General features: G+C 37.2%; 2 protein-coding genes across 2 annotated transcripts in view; one reads left to right on the plus strand and one right to left on the minus strand.

Moving 5' to 3' along the window:
• Window positions 1-2,462: 2,462 nt before the first annotated feature.
• Window positions 2,463-5,601, minus strand: HESX1 (HESX homeobox 1; the record flags this gene model as incomplete). The annotated part of the gene is made up of 4 exons (XM_081951946.1): window positions 2,463-2,593; window positions 4,585-4,686; window positions 5,020-5,219; window positions 5,409-5,601. 4 exons carry the CDS (start codon window positions 5,599-5,601, stop codon window positions 2,495-2,497), a joined length of 594 nt encoding a protein of 197 aa, XP_081808072.1. The 3' UTR covers window positions 2,463-2,494.
• Window positions 5,602-14,609: 9,008 nt separating this feature from the next.
• The window catches only part of APPL1 (adaptor protein, phosphotyrosine interacting with PH domain and leucine zipper 1), a 31,575-nt gene continuing 27,074 nt past the window's right edge, over window positions 14,610-19,110 (plus strand). Inside the window, exons 1-2 of the mRNA XM_081936983.1 lie at window positions 14,610-14,759; window positions 18,435-18,533. Coding sequence (XP_081793109.1) covers window positions 14,706-14,759; window positions 18,435-18,533 — 153 coding nt within the window. The 5' untranslated portion in view covers window positions 14,610-14,705. The remainder of the gene's footprint in view (window positions 14,760-18,434; window positions 18,534-19,110) is intronic.

The raw sequence follows: 19,110 nt of genomic DNA on the forward strand, positions 1-19,110 counted from the left end.
AAGATGATTTTTGATAAGTATTTATAGCAGCTCCAAATATTTATAGCACCTTTCTCAATTATGACACCTAGAGTCTACAGCCTCGTGAAATTCTTGGAGTTGTTGTTATGGCCAGATCTTTATGACACCAGGTTGGAGATATTGAGTATATACTTGATATGGAAACAAACCCATGAAAGCAATAGGTCTCCACTTTAAGGTATGCGACTTCAGATATTAGCTAGTACTCTAATTGGGCAAGAAAATTCAAGAATTGGTTAAAAGGGAATCACAGGAGAGCAAAATGCTCTGAAATGATTCCTTCAGATATTTATAATTATTAATCTCCCACTTTTACTGCACTTTGTACAATTGAATGTAGTGCACATAATGTTCCTTCCTACCATTTTCCCCACAATAACCACAATTTTTACTCAAATTTCTGAGCAAACTGTGTTTATTCCTTGCAATAAGCCATTTTAATTGTGGCTTATTAAATTATTAAATTAACTGTTCTAGCACATGCTACCAAAAAGAAACAAACCATCTTATGGTTTGCTCAAACTATCTATGAAAGTAGAAACCAGCTTTTTAGCAAGATTATAAATTTATAATAAATCAATTAAGATTTAACAATTATTTTTGTAGTATTTTGCTATTGACTTAATCACCTGTATCACTTGTGTACATAATTTTCTTTACTAACTTCCAAAATGTATATGCCAGATGGGATATTTTATACACACAGACACAGACACACATACATATACAATAATACAATACAATACAATAGTAGAGTTGGAAGGGACCTTGGAGGCCTTCTAGTCCAACCCCTGCCTAGGCAGGAAACCCTATGCCGTTTCAGACAGATGGCTATCCAACATCTTCTTAAAGACTTCCAGTGTTGGAGCATTCACAACTTCTGGAGGCAAGCCGTTCCACTGATTAATTGTTCTAACTGTCAGGAAATTTCTCCTCAGTTCTAAATTGCTTCTCTCCTTGATTAGTTTCCACCCATTGCTTCTTGTTCTACCCTCAGGTGCCTTGGAGAATAGTTTGACTCCCTCTTCTTTGTGGCAGCCCCTGAGATATTGGAACAATGCTATCATGTATCCCCTAGTCCTTCTTTCTCTTAAGCTAGACATACCCAGTTCCTGCAACCGTTCTTCATATGTTTTATCCTCCATTCCCCAATCATCTTTGTTGCTCTTCTCTGCACTCTTTCTAGAGTCTCCACATCTTTTTTACATTGTGGCGACCAGAACTGAATGCAGTATTCCAAGTGTGGCCTTACCAAGGCATTATAAAGTGGTATTAACACTTCACGTGACCTTGATTCTATCCCTCTGTTGATGCAGCCTAGAACTGTGTTGACTTTTTTGGCAGCTGCTGCACACTGCTGGCTCATATTTAAATGGTTGTCCACTAGGACTCCAAGATCCTTTTCACAGTTACTACTACTGAGCAAGGTATCATCTATACTGTACCTGTGCATTCCATTTTTGTTGCCTAAATGTAGAACCTTACTCTTTTCCCCATTGAATTTCATTTTATTAGATAGTGCCCAATGTTCAAGTTTCTCAAGATCCTTCTGTATCTTAAGCCTGTCTTCTAGAGCGTTGGCTATTCCTGCCAGCTTGGTGTCATCTGCAAATTTGATGAGTTCCCCATTTATTCCCTCATCCAAATCATTGATGAAGATGTTGAAGAGTACTGGGCCTAAAACAGAGCTCTGGGGTACTCCACTGCATACTTCCCTCCATGTAGATGCAGTTCCATTGAGGACTACACGTTGATTGCGGTTGGTCAGCCAGTTACGAATCCATCTGGTGGTGATGCTGTCTAACCCACATTCTTCTACTTTATCTAGTAGTAGGTTATGGTCTACCTTATCAAAAGCCTTACTGAAGTCCAAGTAAACTATATCAACAGCATATACATTTATATTTGTGTGTGTGTAAAATGTACTGCAATTAAGACAACTTTCCTCGGTTATAGAAAGCATTCTGCAGGAAATGATCCTTAATTCCAGCTCAAATTTTGTGGAAGCTGAAAGGCCGTTGCGGAGGAATTATTCTGCCTTGGCAGGACTCCCTACAGGTACTGAAATTTGGGTAATGAGTTTTCCATATGAAATTTTTGGATTGCATTCCACATTCCCATACATTGCATTTTGGAGTCACTAGCACAGATATGGAGAAAATCAGTATATGAGATATGTGAATTTTTTATGATTTTTCAATGATACGTCAGCAATACTTAAGACAGTGAATTACAAAAACTGCAGTGTTTTGTCTTCTTTCCTTCTGAAATACCTATTAGTTACAGAAATCTGCTTTCATCACCCCAGTCATGAAACAATAATATTTATTGTTTACTTTTACAATAAAATCATTACACTCATGTAAAAAATAACATCGAAACCTATCTTAACAAGATAAATCTCTGATAACACATTGTGATTTACGAGGAATTCATCTACTACAGTAAAATAATGCATTCTAGATATTTCTTTTCATTTTATAATTGTTTGAGAAAAAGTATTTTTCACCATTAGAAACTGTGATTCTCTGTGGGATCTTTTCAGTTTTGCCCTGCGGTTCTGGAACCAGATCTAAAATTGAGAGAAAAAAGTACATGTTTAATAATAATACAGTACTGTAAAAAGAAGTTTTTGGTAAATAAAGTTAAAACTATAATATTAATAAAATTCCAGCAGGTAAAAATATAAGAAGCTGCTTATAAAGAATAAAGAACTTTTCTGCTTGAGTGAGACGTGATCCTATTAACTCATATAGAAGAGCTTTCCCAGCCTTTCTATAATCTAACACACCAGAAGGGAACCAACTTCTGTATATCAGTAGCAGCACGTTCCATCAGAGTTATAACTCCCTCTCATTTCAAATTAAAGTGAATTTTTGCAGTAAAACATGAGAAGCAACACTTCTTCAGGAAAACTCAGTGAGGGAGACGGGTGGTTTCAAAAGATGATTGATAAACAAACAACACAAGACAGTTACTGCTATCTAGGCTTCAAGAGATCAAACATTGTTTTCAATGAAGTGCAAAGCTTGCAGGTGAAATTCTATCCAGACATCTAAGAACCACCAGTGCAGGAATTACTCTCTCTCTCTATTGCCAACCATGTTGTATTGATGTATAAAAACAATCCCTTATGTTCACTAAGTTAAATGAAACATAAAATCAGTTAACTTTGAATGCAGACAAAACAAAAAGGTAATCTGTAATTGGGTTAAGATTATATAATCTGTTTTAAATTAATACGCTGGCTAGCATTCTAAATAGGTAAGTGTCTACTTAATTATTCTTGTTGCTGTTATTATTACCACCTTCCGGTCAAAATGTATTCCCAGAGGTTACATGGACATCCATGCATTTTAAAAGTTTGCACTTAGGAAAGCAATCTTTGCATATTTACTCAGATATAAGTCCCATTCTTCTTCCATTCAATTGTGTCCAGTTCTTGGATGCTGCCTGGACAAGTCCCTGCAATTTTCTTGGCAAGATTTTTCAGAAGTGATTTTTTTCAAAAGTGTAAGTCACTAAAGCTTACTTACCGGTAAATCTAACCATGTTAGAAAAGAGAAATTGTGTGAATCTAAAAACCAGATGAAGTGATGTCCTTTAGGTCAGGGGCATCCTACCTTGGCAACTTGAAGCCTTGTAGACTTCAACTTTCAGAATTCCCCAGTCAGTATGACTATCTGGGGAATTCTGGCAGCTGAAGTCCACAGATCTTAAAAGTTGCCAAGGTTGGACCCCCTGCTTTAGGCTTTAGTTCTAAACACATTTAAAAATATACCTTTGAATCAAACTTGACTGCTAGTGACTTCATGAGCACATCCCTACAATTTTCTTGCTATCTGTGTGGTCCCTAGGAGTAAAAAAAACCACTTGATGGGATACCATCAATCAACAAGAAAGCAGTTTGACCTGCCCTTTTTCTAGGATCTTTCTTTAAACCACCCATCCTTAACCTCGAGCCCTTAGGGCTTTCTAGCCACATACCAACCGACACTTAGCCTCTTGGGTCTGGTAAATGCTGCCATCTGCTGTAGTGGCAAATATAGTTATTTAAGTATAAATCCCACTCAGTGTTCTAGGCTTCATATATTGCATGAAGCCATAGTGTACTTAGCTTATTTGTGGTTTAATGTGTTAGTTAGAAGAAATCATTGTGGTTTGTTTAGCACATCTACTATTGTGATATATGAACCAAATCTTTCAGAAAAATACATAATTTATTCAACCTATTCCGTTTGAATTAAATTGGATATGAATGGTCTTAGCAACAGACATTTTTTCTGGCATATATTAAAATGTGTTACCTTATTATCCAGGTATTACTGTACTGCAAACATAAGTAGAATTAGAAGGTAAAATTGGAAAAAAAACATTCCCCCATTTTTTTCTTTCACACAACATTTCAAAGTGAACTAATACTGTTATCTTCTTCAGTCAGGGCCATAATATTGGCAGTTATTATTATTATTCCCATCCATTATGACTCTTGCTAAGCAAACATAACATTTGAGATTCCAATAATATAAGCATAAATACATAAATACACACATGTAAAGTTACCTGGATCCTGTCTTCATCTAAATCTAATTTTTGAGCCAGCTCTTCTCTAACATCAATGCCAGGATAAGAGTTCACTCTAAAAACATTTTCCAGTATTTCTATCTAAAGAGAATAGACAAACACTCTATTATCTGCTTGTTTTCACTGCCAGGATATTTTAAGCATTCATGATAGAGCCAAAGCTTTTAATAAAAATCTGGGTAAGATTCTAAAATATTTCAAGTCAATAAAAATCAATTAAACTCTTTTGAGCTCAGAATGCTGATTAGATATAACATTTGGAGATCTTTTTCTTCAGTAAATGTATGATTGTATAGATTCTTGTGAAACAGGCATTTCTGGATTCTTTCTAATCAATGCCCCTTATTAAAGAATGCAGGGAGCACAATAGCCATTCTTAGCTGCATGAATAGGTTAAGTGGGCTAAATCCCTACCTGGATTTGAGTGAATGCAGTCCTTGGCCTCCTACCTCTGTACCAACTCAAGTCCCTTTTGTAAGAAAATCTTTCATTGACTGCGAAATAGTTTTCACATTTCAAAACTCTTTCTTCAGCTTTTCGGCAGTTGCTTGTATTATACAAAGGGAGTGCACAGCATATTGAAGAGAGATGTAGGCAGGGCAAACAATCTTCTCCTGAAAAGTCACAAGCATTTCAAACATGATTACTAGCAAAATGTTAGTTATAGAGTAGTTTAAACTCAGAGGCAGAGCTGAAACACAACAATCTGATTTTCAATTTGACTCTTAAACGTAGTTCATAATTTAAAGCAAAGGAACATAGTGAAAAGGTGAAGAAAAAATTGAAATGAATTTCCATCTTACCTAAATCACTGCATTTTTCCACCCATGGCCTATGGGGTTTTGCAGCTGGAGTGCCATCTTTTTCCGGCTCTAATCCCAAAATATTTTCAATGGAAAATGAAAAGGAAGTGTTTTTGCCTTCCCCAAGACTGGATTTATTCTGATTATTATAAAACGAAGCCGCATTATGAGCATACAAGGACCTGCCTGCCATTCTTTTGCCAGCCTCCCCACACCATAATTCAGCTTTTACTTACAGGTCTTTTCTTATAGCTTTGGCAACAAGGGGGTTGGATTTGCCACGTCATTAATTAAAATCTTTTATTAGAAAGTTTTAGCATGTCAATGAAGATTCCCCCACCAAGAGGCAAGAGGAGTTAATTGTTTATTTGTTTCCAAGTAATTAGCAACTAATGGAGGAGGGAGTGCACCAAGAAGAACAAAAAGTGTTATCTCCTGTAACCAGAGTATCAGACTTAACTTTTTCAAAAGCACCAATGCACAAGTATAACACTTCTCTTTTATTTGAAATCATTAATGTATAAAATCAGGGCTTGGTTGGTGGTGGTTTTGTTTTTTAAATAATACTCCTGTGGACTTCATTTACCTAAACAAAACAGCATGATAGGAAACCAGTCAAGTAATAAGTAATCTCATTTAAGTGCATTTTCTTCCAATGAAAATTTAAAAATAATCTCTTAATGCTATTAGAGTAATCCTGAAGAAAAAGTGTTTGCTTTTTCATATGCATATGTAATGATGAACATGGTCACTAAGATGACAATAGTCAGTCTTTGGCATAAGGCACACTGCAATGGGCTGTCAGAATTCAGTAATTGTCTTCCAAGTGGTTAGATTATAGAACACTTGAATGAAATACTATTAAAAGGTCTGCTCCTCTATTTCCTTAACTTAGAATTTAATTTGATGCCATTTCCTTGCATGCCACCCAACTTGCCAAAGGTAGTGTTATGTTGGCATTCTCAGAGGAATTCATCAAATACAGTATGCAGTTTTTAAAAAGCCAGATCATAACCTGTTTTATTGATGCTCAGTGAGATGAAAGATGGTTATTTTCATCCTAATTTGCAATATATTGTTATGGCTAATGAAATTTATAAAAGGCCAGTTAAAAGCAGAGCTAGTGAATTTCACCAATAACTTTATTTATTTATGAAAATGTATATGGCTGTTGGAAGAAATGTCCTTCTGGGTTCGGCTCCAAGTGGGGAAAAAGACACTGGAGACATGGAGGCTGCTTGGAAAGATGGTTTTAATGGTGGACAGGACCACATGGCTTGAGCCCTGAACAGAAAAGTGATCACATGCTTCAATGTTGGTGGAGAAGAGAAGAGAAGGGAAGAGAAGGACTGAAGAAGGGCTTGCAGGGATTTTTATAATCTGTTCTGCCCCACCTATCTGTTTCCTGTTCCTGTGTAAGAAATGTATTCTGATTGGTTGCCAGACTCACATGGGCCCATGCAGGGGCAACCCTCTAGGCTGTTTTGAATTCAGGTTTGATTGAGTTCAGATGCCATGTGGTCAGTTGAGTAAAGGCTTATTATCCTGCCTTAATCCCATCACAGCTGAAGAGGAGAACTCTTTATTATGTAAAGTGGACTAGCTTGGCCTTCTTAATGGCCCATTGACAAAGTGGGGACGGGCAGGAAGCTGTAGGAATTTAGTGTTTAAAATGTGTTTCTCCCTTTTTCACATTCAGGAAAATATAATATTCTGCCTTATCAATATTTCCTAGGATATTTCATTTTTCTGGGAGAGGGCTAGGTGATAACTTCCTACAATCCCTCCTTTTTTTTTTCAAAAAAATGTGAGTGGAACGCACATGTTTTTGACAAAAGATAAAATTGGTCAGATCAGGGAAACTTAATTTTTCTGATGGAAAAGCATTGAAAGAGACAGCAGAAGGATCCCTTCAGTGGCTCCCAGAGAGCTTTCAACCATGAAGGTCTTAGCAACCAGGGCACAATTTCTGGAAAGAAATTTACAATATCCAATTTACCATGCCAATTATTTTCAGATGTTTGATATCACTTTCTGTGAGCTTCCAGGTTACAAGCAAGCAGAAGTCCCAAAAAAAACCTTCACAGCCATGGTTCTGCCTTTTAAAGAAGTACAGGCTGCCCATTTCCAAGGGATTTCTTTAACTTGCCCTGGCTCCTATTTTAGTGAGGCCAAATTGAGTTTAGCTAGTGTGCAATACAAGCTATTTAGTATTTTTTTTTAAAGTTACACACAATGAGCCCAGGGACTCCTATCAGAGATCACCAGTGCAACATGTCCTGCTTTACTGGGCAACATCATTTTTTTGGGGGGGGGGAGTCACTGTCAGGGTTTGAGTTTTGAAGATCCTTTCTGCTAGCTCTTCAAGTGGGGGGATTGCCTGAGGGGAACTGACCCTCCCCCATGGGATTAAAAGGGAGATATCTGCTTTTGTGCAAAGGCAAAAATCAACCTAGGAAATGCTTTGTGGAGTTGGGTCAAGGAGATAGTTTCAATCTAGTTCTGAATGGGGACTCTCTCTCTCCCTCTCTCTTTGTGTGTGTGTGTGTGTGTGTGTGTGTGTAGCTGCTTCTACAATACAGAAAATACAGACATTTTGGACAAAATTTCCCTCCCACCAGCCAGAAATCTAAGGTGTTCAGAACTTGCTGTGCTAGCCATTCTCAAATACAATTCTTACATGAATACATTAAACTGATTACAATATAAATGAGGCAAGGAAGAAAGCATAATAAATTTCTGTGAATGAAACAGAGAAAGAAAACCTTATCAAATTCCACCCTCCCCATAATCTTTTCAGCTGTCTTCTGGGAATTGAAAAGTGTCTTTTGGTCTTTACTTCTTCATCTCCTTCAGGGTTCTTTCATGTCTGCTGGATGGTACTAGGCTTGGCTTGCTGGTAAGAGTGGTCAGTCAGTCTTGGCAGTCTGTCCCAGGCTTGGCTAAGTTTTTTTCCTCCTGTCAGGTTTTATCAGGAGGCAATCACCAGCAGCAAATTGGAGAGTTATGGTTTGAGCTAGCAGTCCTTTGTTTCTGAGGTAAAAAAAAAGAGAGGCCAAGAATACAGTTCTTTACAGACATATCTTTAGTCTTATGTTGTGGAATCTCACCCATTCTGTCCAAGTGTGGAAATCCAAACATTATTTCAGGAGGCAGACGAGGTAAATTTCATGGAACATGACATTCCCACTGCCTGTATGATTGAAACACTTTTGCAGTAAGATGAGTAAATTTCCAAGAGGGACAACAACTTGTGTTGCAAACAAACAAACAAATAAAATCTCATAGGGTAGAGCACCTTGACTCATAAGCGTTTAAAAATGCACTCAGGTGTAAAAGAGGGAGGTAAGAACAGCTTTAAAAAATTGCAATTAAAAAAAAGGTACTTTGAGTCAACACTCCAAAATATCAAATTCCATTCAGATGGAAGCAAATTCTCATTAAGTATGTTAAAACATTTACAAATGTAAGCAAAATATCTCAAAATCATTCCTTTTTATAGGTTTAATTAAGCATTTTAAACCTCAAAAATTTCCAGAAGAAAAAAAAATCAAAATTGTATTCAGAGCAAAGAAATGTAACTGCATAATTTTATATGCAGATAAAAGATCACAATAGGGAGAGGGCTAGGTGATAACTTCCTACATGGCCACCAAAATAACTCTATGACTTCAGGGCAGCTTAGAAAGATAAGAGCCCTGGGCTATTTTAATTTTCCATTCTTTTCCATTTTTGCTGGAAAAGGTACGGTCTAGATTTAAGATGAAAGCTGAATTTAGCCATTGTGCTTTACAAGTCACAGTCTATGATGCAGCACCCTGACTTCCCCATAACAATTTTCTGAATCCCAAGCTGATGTGTAACAGTTTTGTGACAGTGATAAGGCAGCAAGCTAATTTAGGAGAATAAGGTCAGGTTTTGTCCTTCAGCAGACAACAAACAATGCTTGTGCGGTGGTAGGGTGCATGCAGGGGGAACATGTTAATGCACAGGGCGCATGCACAGGAGGAAGGTGCGCATTGCATTTTGGGGGTTTGGGCATGTGTGCTTCAGTCTGGAAAAGGTTAGCCATCACTGGCCTATATGAAGAGGTGGAGATCCACAAGGTAGGAGCAGCCTTGGAAAAGGCATACCTCCTACATTCTGCTAGATGGCAGATTTCAGGGAAGATGCCTATCCTATGTGATCTGGTGTGATGGGGGCAGATGCTCTCAGGGAAAAACCGTCTTGCAAATACCCTGGTCCCATTCCATTTAGGGCTTTAAATGTGGCAACTAGCATCTTGAAGTGGACCTAAAAGGAAACTGAGAGCTAGTGCAGCTTATGAAACTGGTGAAGCAGTTTCAACATTGCATGTACCGCTGCATTCTGGACCAGTTGTAGCTTGTGGACAGTCTTCAAAGGCAGTCTGATGGAGAGTGCATTCCAGTAGTTCAAATGGGAACTGACCAGGGCATGAATGACTGAATATTTTGAGGTACACATCAAGTATTGCAAGAGCTCTGGAATAAAGACTTGCTGGGAGTGTTTTTCCAAAGCCTTAAAGAATGCAGTATTAAGTATTCTTTTTCATTCTTAAGAAGATTCAACAGTCAAATACCACTTTTTTCCTGTTTACTGGACATTTCAAATAATGCTTAGAAAGAGTTGGCTGTCAGTTTCTTTAAACTGAAAATATAATATGAAAAGGACACGACGACATGGAATTTAATATTCATAGGTTTATGAATATGTTTTTTGAAGAGTAATAACATTGAAAGATGCGAATGCAATTTTGAACTATTACACCAAATCTTTGGAACTCATCAGTATGAAGAAATGGATTTCCAAGTACATCACAAAAATTATTTTTCTGTCATGAACGGACAGTTGCATCATTCCAGACTTACCATCTTTGATATGTTTAATGTTTTACTTTTGAAACAAAATGGAAAAACTGAACCAAAAGTTTGCTCTGTAATCAAAGGTAATGTACAGTATTTAAAAACAGCTGTTTATTTTTTTTTCCTTTTTGGTTTTTTCCCCATGTTTTTTTTAGTTTAGTATGTTAAAGCTGTACATTAAAAATTTGTAAGACAATTAATGTTGATTCTTTTTAAGCATACTGCTTGTCAATTTTCTATCCTTGTATCAAGAAACAACTGAGAAGTAAACTCAGCTTTAAAACAGTAGTTTAACTACTTTCCTGATAGCAGCATGGGCTATTGGGTCTTAGCAAGTTATGGTGTACCAGAAGTACACCATAATTCTACAAACACTGATCACTGTTGGATCTATGAGGAATATTGCACATATATTTATCAGATTATTCCCTGTAAAGGCTTATCCTAAGCATTTGGCAAATACACTTGTTTCTTCTTTATCAATTTTTGTTTCTGAGTTGCCTAATTTTTATTTACTCCACATTCACATTGGTTCTTATCAGTGCTGTGGAGAATATTTGACACGTGTGTGTGTGTGTGTGTGTGTGTGTGAAAGAGAGAGAGAGAGAGAGAACATGTGCGCATTGATGAATCTGAAACCTACAGTGGTACCTGGAAGCAGGCAATATTCTTGGTAAAACCATTTTGTTTCAAAAGGCAATCCTCAAATGTATTGTTAGAAATGTTGTAAGAAGAAAAATAAATATTGCAAAAATAAAATTGTTGTTTTATTTTTCATTGTCTTTATTTACAAACAAATACTATATTTTGTTGAAACAATATATTCAACTGCAGTACAACTCTGTCATGTTGCCACCTAGCGTCCATGAACTCCTATTTTAGAGCAAACAATAAAGTCTTCCTTAATTAACTTGAAAGGACTTAATTGTTACTAGCCAAAAAGATGAAAGTTTAAAAAAATCAGTAAAACGGTCAATGTTGTATTAGTTAATGGTTTAGTATAATTGCATGCCTTGCAAATGGATCACATATAGAAGGGGAAAAGGGGAAATGAATTTTCTATAAAACAAGAGTGGAAACTCTTTTTGTCAACATTTCCCAGATATTGGCCAGAGATCAAGTTATTTTACTATTCCCCATCATATCTCAGTCTGCCAAGCCAGACGCTGAGAAGTGATACTTTCGCTGGAAGTTCAGCCACATCTATAAAGGAGTTTTGAAGTAATGTTGAAGACTACATGACATTCTCCCTCCCCATTCGCCAATTTTCCTTCACCTCCAGAACATCTAAGAGAGGTTGTGGACTTGGAAAAGGAATGATTGCTGATCCTGAGAGAGCTCTGTTCTGAAGACTCTGCCTGAGAGGAAAGGAATAGTTACAGGAACGGAATTAGACATACACATTCACAGCCTTCTTTCAGTTGTTGCTGTACAAATATTTTCTTACCATTACAATAAATGTGGGCCATGAGCATCTAGCACGGCAGACAAAAATCAAACTAAACTTATTGGTTGCAATTCTTTTTATTATTCAAGCCAAGATGCTATACTAGCAATGCATATTTGCTTTATTCTGAGACTGGAATATTCAAATCAGTGGGGTCTAGAATAACTAATGGGTGGCTGAGTAGAGTTTAACACCCTCCTGCTCATATTTCCATGGTCCACCAGTAGTTTAGGAATTTAAATCTGATCTGTAAAAATGCCAGATAGATATGTATTAAGAATAATTGCAAATAGTAGATTTTGTGCTTGGAATGTATTTTATTTCTTCTCTTTTCCTCATATTGTTTTTTTAAAGAAAGGCTAGATCATTGGCGGTATAGTAAAATAATTGGCAACCTAGCTATCTTGGTATATTTAAACAGAGAAAAAGTAGAATACAAAAAAATATATAAAGACGTACTAAATACATCTTAGTTAATAATTTATTTTTTAAAGGGCTTATCTTTGCAAGTTACTTCATATGATAAATAATAAATATTTGATACTGAAGTCATTTTTAGTCTTATGACTTTGGTTCACTTATATTATAAAACAATATTTTCTTAAAAGTATTTGATGCATTTTATTTTTTAAAAGGGTAATAATTGCCATTCGGCTGTTATTAATTTAGATAAATCACCATCTATGTGGATAAGTACAATGTCTTTATCCTCTGGTTTCATTTCTAATTCTGAAGCTTGACATTTTTGTGAAACTAGTATTTGAACAGAATCATATAAAAGTAAATCAAGAAGTCTGCTTCATTTTAAACAGGTGTTTATAAAAAGATAGACTATGTATGTTAAGCTCTGTACAGCATATTAAGCTGAACAGCTCAATTACTGCACACATATACATACTACCATCCCTCTCCCACTGTCTGCTGTTCTCCAAACAAAGTTTATGGCTTATCTCATTGTCTGACCCTGATGTGTCCATTTGAGGTTTCCAGAAATTTAGGATATTGTCAGGCACAAGCAACCGGATCCACATATGAAAGAGTTCAAGTTAAGTATTTTATTATATTCTGCTTATACTACAAGAATCTCCCGACTGCTTTCCCTTCCTTGAGAACAAAGAGATAAAGTTCCATGGAACTTGGATGTGCTGAATGGGTTGTCATAGGTCTCTTGCAGCTGCCCACAGGCTCAAGGCTCGATTGATTCCACTCCCTTGCCTGGCTGGCAGTTTCCAACAGAGATGTACCCAAAATTTATCATCAGTTACAAGTCTATTTCCATAAACTCAAAATGTCAACCACTTCAGGTTTGAAAAATGCAATAAGCAATAAACTTGGATTAAACAGTGCACAATTGATAATGAATTGGAAGGAGAGATAAATCTTTTTATTATTTATTCTCCCCTGCCTTTATTATATTTCTTCAAGACAGCAAACATACCTAATGCTCATTCCTCCTATTTTTCCAATAACAATAACCCTGTGAGGTGGGTTGGGCAGAGAGACAACAACTGGTCCAAAGTCACCCAACTGGCTTTCATGACTTAATGCAGGCCTAGATCTCAATCTCAGAGTTTCAAGCCTGGTGTTTTAATCACTGGGCCAAACTGGTTCTCATTAATGTGCTCATTAACCAACCATTTTAGAGACTTCCCTGATTAACAGGGAAGCAATGAGGCGGAATAAGGCTGACATAAACTAAAAATCTGCTTCTTGATGAGAGATTTAGTCTTGGCTGCTATGCATTTTAATGTTTGTATTATTGTAATTACTTTCGTGTTTTTTAAATTTTGTTCCTCATCCAGAGTTGCTTGGTGAGATGGGCAGCCATACAAATAAAGATAAAATAAAAATAAAATAAAATAAATCAATCCTAATGTAAAAGAGAGGACAAAGAATATGACAAAGAAAGTAGACCCCAGTTTAAATAGTAATAACAGTAGAAAAAAAGTTTGATTTTGCTGCTGTTGCCTTCATTGGTATTTCATGCAATCTATCCATCACCAAGATCACTGAAAAGCTGCCAGCTATTAACGTGTTATGTTCTGTCCCTTTCACACAACCTAATACCCAAAGAATATGACAAACAGATCTATTGGGAGGTAGTCATCTGGGACATTTTAAGGGCAACAAGTTACGGTACATCTAAGACAAGTAAAGTGGACATTTCCATAGTTCCTTCATAAGTCTTTGTTGCCTTAAAAAATCTGTCTATAGTTGGGACAAAGCCCCAAATATCACTGCAGAGGGTCAGTAAGCAAATTGAGAATGAGGTATGGCTTTTTTTTCCAGAACCAATTCAACCGGGGGGGGGGGGATTAATCAGCATGGAAAACTCAAGCTGGGATTCAGATTCTTTCTGAAGAAGTAAATTAATATCCACTTAAGTATTCTCACCCGGCAGTCCTGGAATTGCCACTTGCTCTAAATCGGGTTACTAAGCCCTTGCCAATCAGCCCTAAATGAGCTCATTGCTATCTTAATATTTATGAGATCCAATTCCCACTCTACAATTTTAGATGAATCATGGCACCATGACAACACGGCACAATAGGGAGGACCCGCACAGAAGCGGAGATTAGGGTGAAGTGCCACCTGGAGCATATGCAGGCGCGAAAGCCTTTGCCCCACAGAAACTGTCCCCCGACGGGGCGAAAGACCCTCAAGAGAGACACCCCCCCCCTCAATCTCCGCCTCCCCGTAACCAGCGAGGCCGACAAAAAGACCCTCCTCTTTTTTGTTGCCCAGCCAGACTGGCCGCCCTTCCAGCCAATAGGAAAACGCACAGCCTCGCTGACGGCCGTTCCTTGTTCGGACGGGCGGCCGCTGGGAAGCGGCGAGGCGGGATTTCCTGAGCGGAGCGGGCCTGTCGGGGTGCGCGGAGACGCGGGGGAGGGCGGGAACAGGGCTATCGGGCTGGGTGCGGCGAGGAGGGGGGTTGGCCTGGCCTGGGAAGATTCAGCCGCCGACATGCCTGGAATAGACAAGCTGCCTATCGAAGAGGCGCTGGAAGACAGTCCACAGGTAAGGAAGGGGACCCCGCGCAGCAGAAGCAGCAGGGGGCGGAGGAGGGAGAGGATGGCCGAACGGGGCTCCTTCTGCCCCCTTTCCAGCCCTGGGAAGGTAGCTCGCTTCGCCCCGCCGCGGCTCGGAGGCCGTAAACAGCCTGTTGCCGCCGTGCTCGCTCCCCGGGAGAGGCGAGAAGGGCTCAAACCAGCCGGCGAGGGGAGAAGGTGCCTCTTTCCCGGGGGTCCCTCCAAGGGGGAGGTCAGGGCTCCGCCTTAAAGCCGGCAGGGCCGGTGCAGGTGTTGCCAGGTGGGAGGTGCGTGGCGTGATCTCGCGTGGAAAAGCTCAGGGGTTCATTTGCAAAAAGGTTGCGGAGCAAGAGGAGGGAGTCGCGGCTGTTTTCTGCGGGGCTCGTGTGTGCATGCGCGCGCGCGTTTGTTTGTTTGTTTGTTTGTTCGTATGTGTATTTGTGAAAGACAGCAGTTGTGGTACCACCGCGGCTTCCTTAGCACTTCGGTTGTTTTCTACCGAAGTTCAGGGAGCGTTATATATGTATGTATGTATGTATGTATGTATGTATGTATGTATGTATGTATGTATGTATGTATCGCTCCCTGAACTTCGGTATATAAAGGGCCGTCTCTGTTTTTGTTCCTTGCGTTGTGTGTAAATTGTTTCAGTGGTTGCCTCGGTTTCCCCACCGGCGCCCTTCGCCCAGATTTAAGCAGATGATTTTTGTCAGTAGCTTTGAAGAACCAATTTAAGAATGAATAAACCTAGGCTCAGACTGAAGAAACCAGTTTGCCGTTGCCAGTATCTGTAATTATTTGGCATTAGCATATTTGAATAGAATAGAATAGAATACTTTATTGGCCAAGTGTCATTGGACACACAAGGAATTTGTCTTTGGTGCATTTGCTCTCAATGTACATAAAAAGACAAGATACTTTCATCATGAATCATAAAGTACAACAGTTAATGATTGTCATAGGGTACAAATAAGCAATCAGGAAACAATCAATATAAATGTAAGGATACAAGCAACAAAGTTACAGTCCTGCAGTCATAAGTGGGAGAGATGGATGATAGGAATGATGAGAAGACTAATAGTGATAGTAATGCAGCCTTAGTGAATAGTTTGACAGTGTCTCTGAATATTGAGGATTGAATATATGGTCCGATTATGAATTCCCATTTTCTTCTGAAATTTTTCATTTGTGTTATACTTCTTCAATAAATAGTGAAGAGTTTGAAACACATCAGAATAATTTTATACATTAAAGGTTGGTACTGTGTCTACTTCATACTGCCATGGAGTACAGGTAGTCCTCCACAATTGAGCCCAACATTTCTGTTGCTAAGTGAAACATTTGCTAAGTGAATTTTATCCCATTTTACTACCTTTCTTTACCACAGTTGCTAAGTGAATCAATTTATTAAATTAGTAACGTGGTTGTTAAGTGAATCTGACTTCAGAAGGTTGCAAAAGGGGATCATGTGACCCCAGGACATTGCAACCGGTATAAACCTGAGTCAGTTGCCAAAGAGACAAATTTTGATTGTGTGACTATGGGAATAGTACAATGGTCATAACTCACTTTTTTCAGCGCTGTTGGAACTTTGAATGATCTCTAACTGAACAGTTGTAAATTGAGGACCATCTGTATTGACCAGTAATCCCATCAATTGCTACATAAAACAAGAAGTAGGAAAATCTTTTTAAAACTTCCTATGATCCGCTGTTGTACACTGTATCTGAGCATCACTTTTCAGTCTTTTTATGATCTTAGTTATAGCAATTATATTGATGGGTAAGATAGATAAAGATTTGGTAAAATAATCTTTATTGTGGAATTGAGTTTTAAAATATACCAGTATAATGCCCTGAATTTACATGGTATTAAACTCTTTACATCTTTCTTCTATTAATCTTTAGAGTCTCCCACTTTTGAGAATATTTTAATATCCAGTTTTTAATAGCATATTCTCCTGCAAGTGACAGTGATCATTTAAAGATATTACTTCTAATAAATGTGCATACAACTCCTTTTTTTAAGATGCCCATTTAAAACACTCTTTGAGAGCAAAGTTAACACATTGCTGACAACAATTCAGATTCAACAATGGGATCTCTACAGGAAAGGAACCTTTCCCTGCTTTTTTATTTTTTATTTTGCTTTAGTGGAATTTGAAGGATTCCAGAAAAATACTTAACATTTGTGTTGATTGTTCTTGATAATTTGACTTATTCATCATATTAATATTCATCACTTTTAAATTCAGACATTCAGTTAATAGATGCAGTAGTAAATACATGTTACCCTTTGTTGCACTTGTTCAAAAGTTTAGTTACGGTAGTGATGTTCTTGCTTATTAGATCCTACCTACTTTAAATGTGATTGCTCGTATGGATAGAAAGGTAGGGCTTTCAGATCTAGGCTGCAAAAGTAAAGTTCTTTTTATCTCTTTGATGCAATCTATTGTTCGTTGGATTTTTGCATCCCTGTCTGTTGCTTTTAAGGAAGTGGAAATTCCTGTAATTCTATAAATATAATTAATTTAAAATTGCATTAAAACTAGTTAAAACCATTTACGGTATCTAATCAGTCTTTTGTAATTTCCATAATTGGGACAACCATTGTCTCTGGAAATTCCAGCCAACATTATTTAGCAAAGCTCTCTGTGTTACATTATCTGTATGCCCTCTATTTCAGCATTCTGTGTCCTAGAGTAGCTAGCCCAAATATTTTAAAAGGATGGCCTCCTGAAGGCTGTCTTATCACTGGAAATGTAAATTGTCTTTAAAGAGAGACACTTTAGTTTTTTTTATTTCATATAACCCTGAGGATCCTATCCTCTGTAAGATTTTTAAGCTTTAAAAAACTAGTTATACACAGTATATATATTCATTCCCAAAATATACTTAGTATCTTGAGTCATTATCAATTAGTTAATGAGAATTTAAAAAGAAAATTAATTGAGTATTCATTCTATCCATACAAATATAAATTCTCTAAACTGTTGTTAGATTCTTGGAAGGATTTCTTTTAGCTATCCCATTTCTATAGTATTTATAGCTAGTTATCCATTCATAAAAGAACAGTGCTCTTATTCTTACTGTTCAGTTTCCACATAAATTAGTGAGGAGCAGTTTGAAAAGCCAGCATTAAATGATATTTTAAGATTATAAAGCTTAGCTTGAGTTATACTTTATCATTTAGAGAATATATTCTTTGAATTTATTTTATCTAAGAAAACAACTTTGATATCTCTCTGTGGTAACCAATATAAAGCTTGACTCAAAGGAAATTTTATCTTGTATCTAGATTTCAAGTTCAATATAAAATAGATTTAAACTGTATAGTATTAAATTTTTATAACTGGCAAAAACGTAAAGCTCAAATATTTAATTATTATTCCCTATCACTGTTGGTCATAAAAAGAGTGGTAAATGAACTATTTTACTGAAAGGAATTTAAGTATTCTGTTACCATGCCAGCATACTTGTTTTAATGAAGTGCATATAGACTTAAAAATTGCTTTTTGCCAGGTAACTTTTAGTTATGTGTCAAAGATCAGATAGAAATGTTTTGAATTCTGATTCTGTCTTACCCATACGTGAAATGGAACTTTATTAAATGTAGCTGAAATAGTGTGGTTGCAATATTATAAAATTTATATACTTTTTTTTAGACACGATCTTTACTGGGTGTATTTGAAGAAGATGCTGCTGCAATTTCCAGATATATCAACCAGCTGTATAAAGCTATGCATCGAATTTATGATGCACAGGTAATTTGACTGTAAAATGCAGAAATTAATTAACCTTCAATCATATTTCCAAATTTTTATCACTGATGCGATTATACAGATAATTGTCAACTTATGACCACAATTAAACTCAAAAGTTCCATTTGCTAAGCAATGTGAGTTTTAAGTGAGTTTTATCCCATTTTATGACGTTTCTTGCCACAGTTGTTACGTGAATCATTGTAGCCGTTAAGTGAACGTGGCTTTTCCGTTGCCTTTGCTTTTCAGAGATTGCAAAATGATCTCGGCCACTGCAGCCGTCATAAATATATGCCAGTTGCCAAGCGTCCAAATTTTGATAATGTGACCATGGGGATGCTGCAATGGTTATAAGTGTGAAAAATGGTCATAAGTCACTTTTTTCAGTGCCATTGTAACTTTGAACAGTAACTAAATGAGTGGTTGTAAATTGAAGACTATCTGGAACCAAAATTTTAACTCCAGGGATTTTAGTAGCTGGGTGGAAATATATGTCAATGTGAAAAAAAGAATGAAAAGAAAAAGAAAAATACAGTTTTCCTTTAATATTTCCACATTAATTGTTTAACAAGTAACATTA

The sequence above is a fragment of the Natrix helvetica genome, assembly GCF_964273705.1.
Source record: "Natrix helvetica genome assembly, chromosome: 1".
Classification (NCBI taxonomy): Eukaryota; Metazoa; Chordata; class Lepidosauria; order Squamata; family Natricidae; genus Natrix; species Natrix helvetica.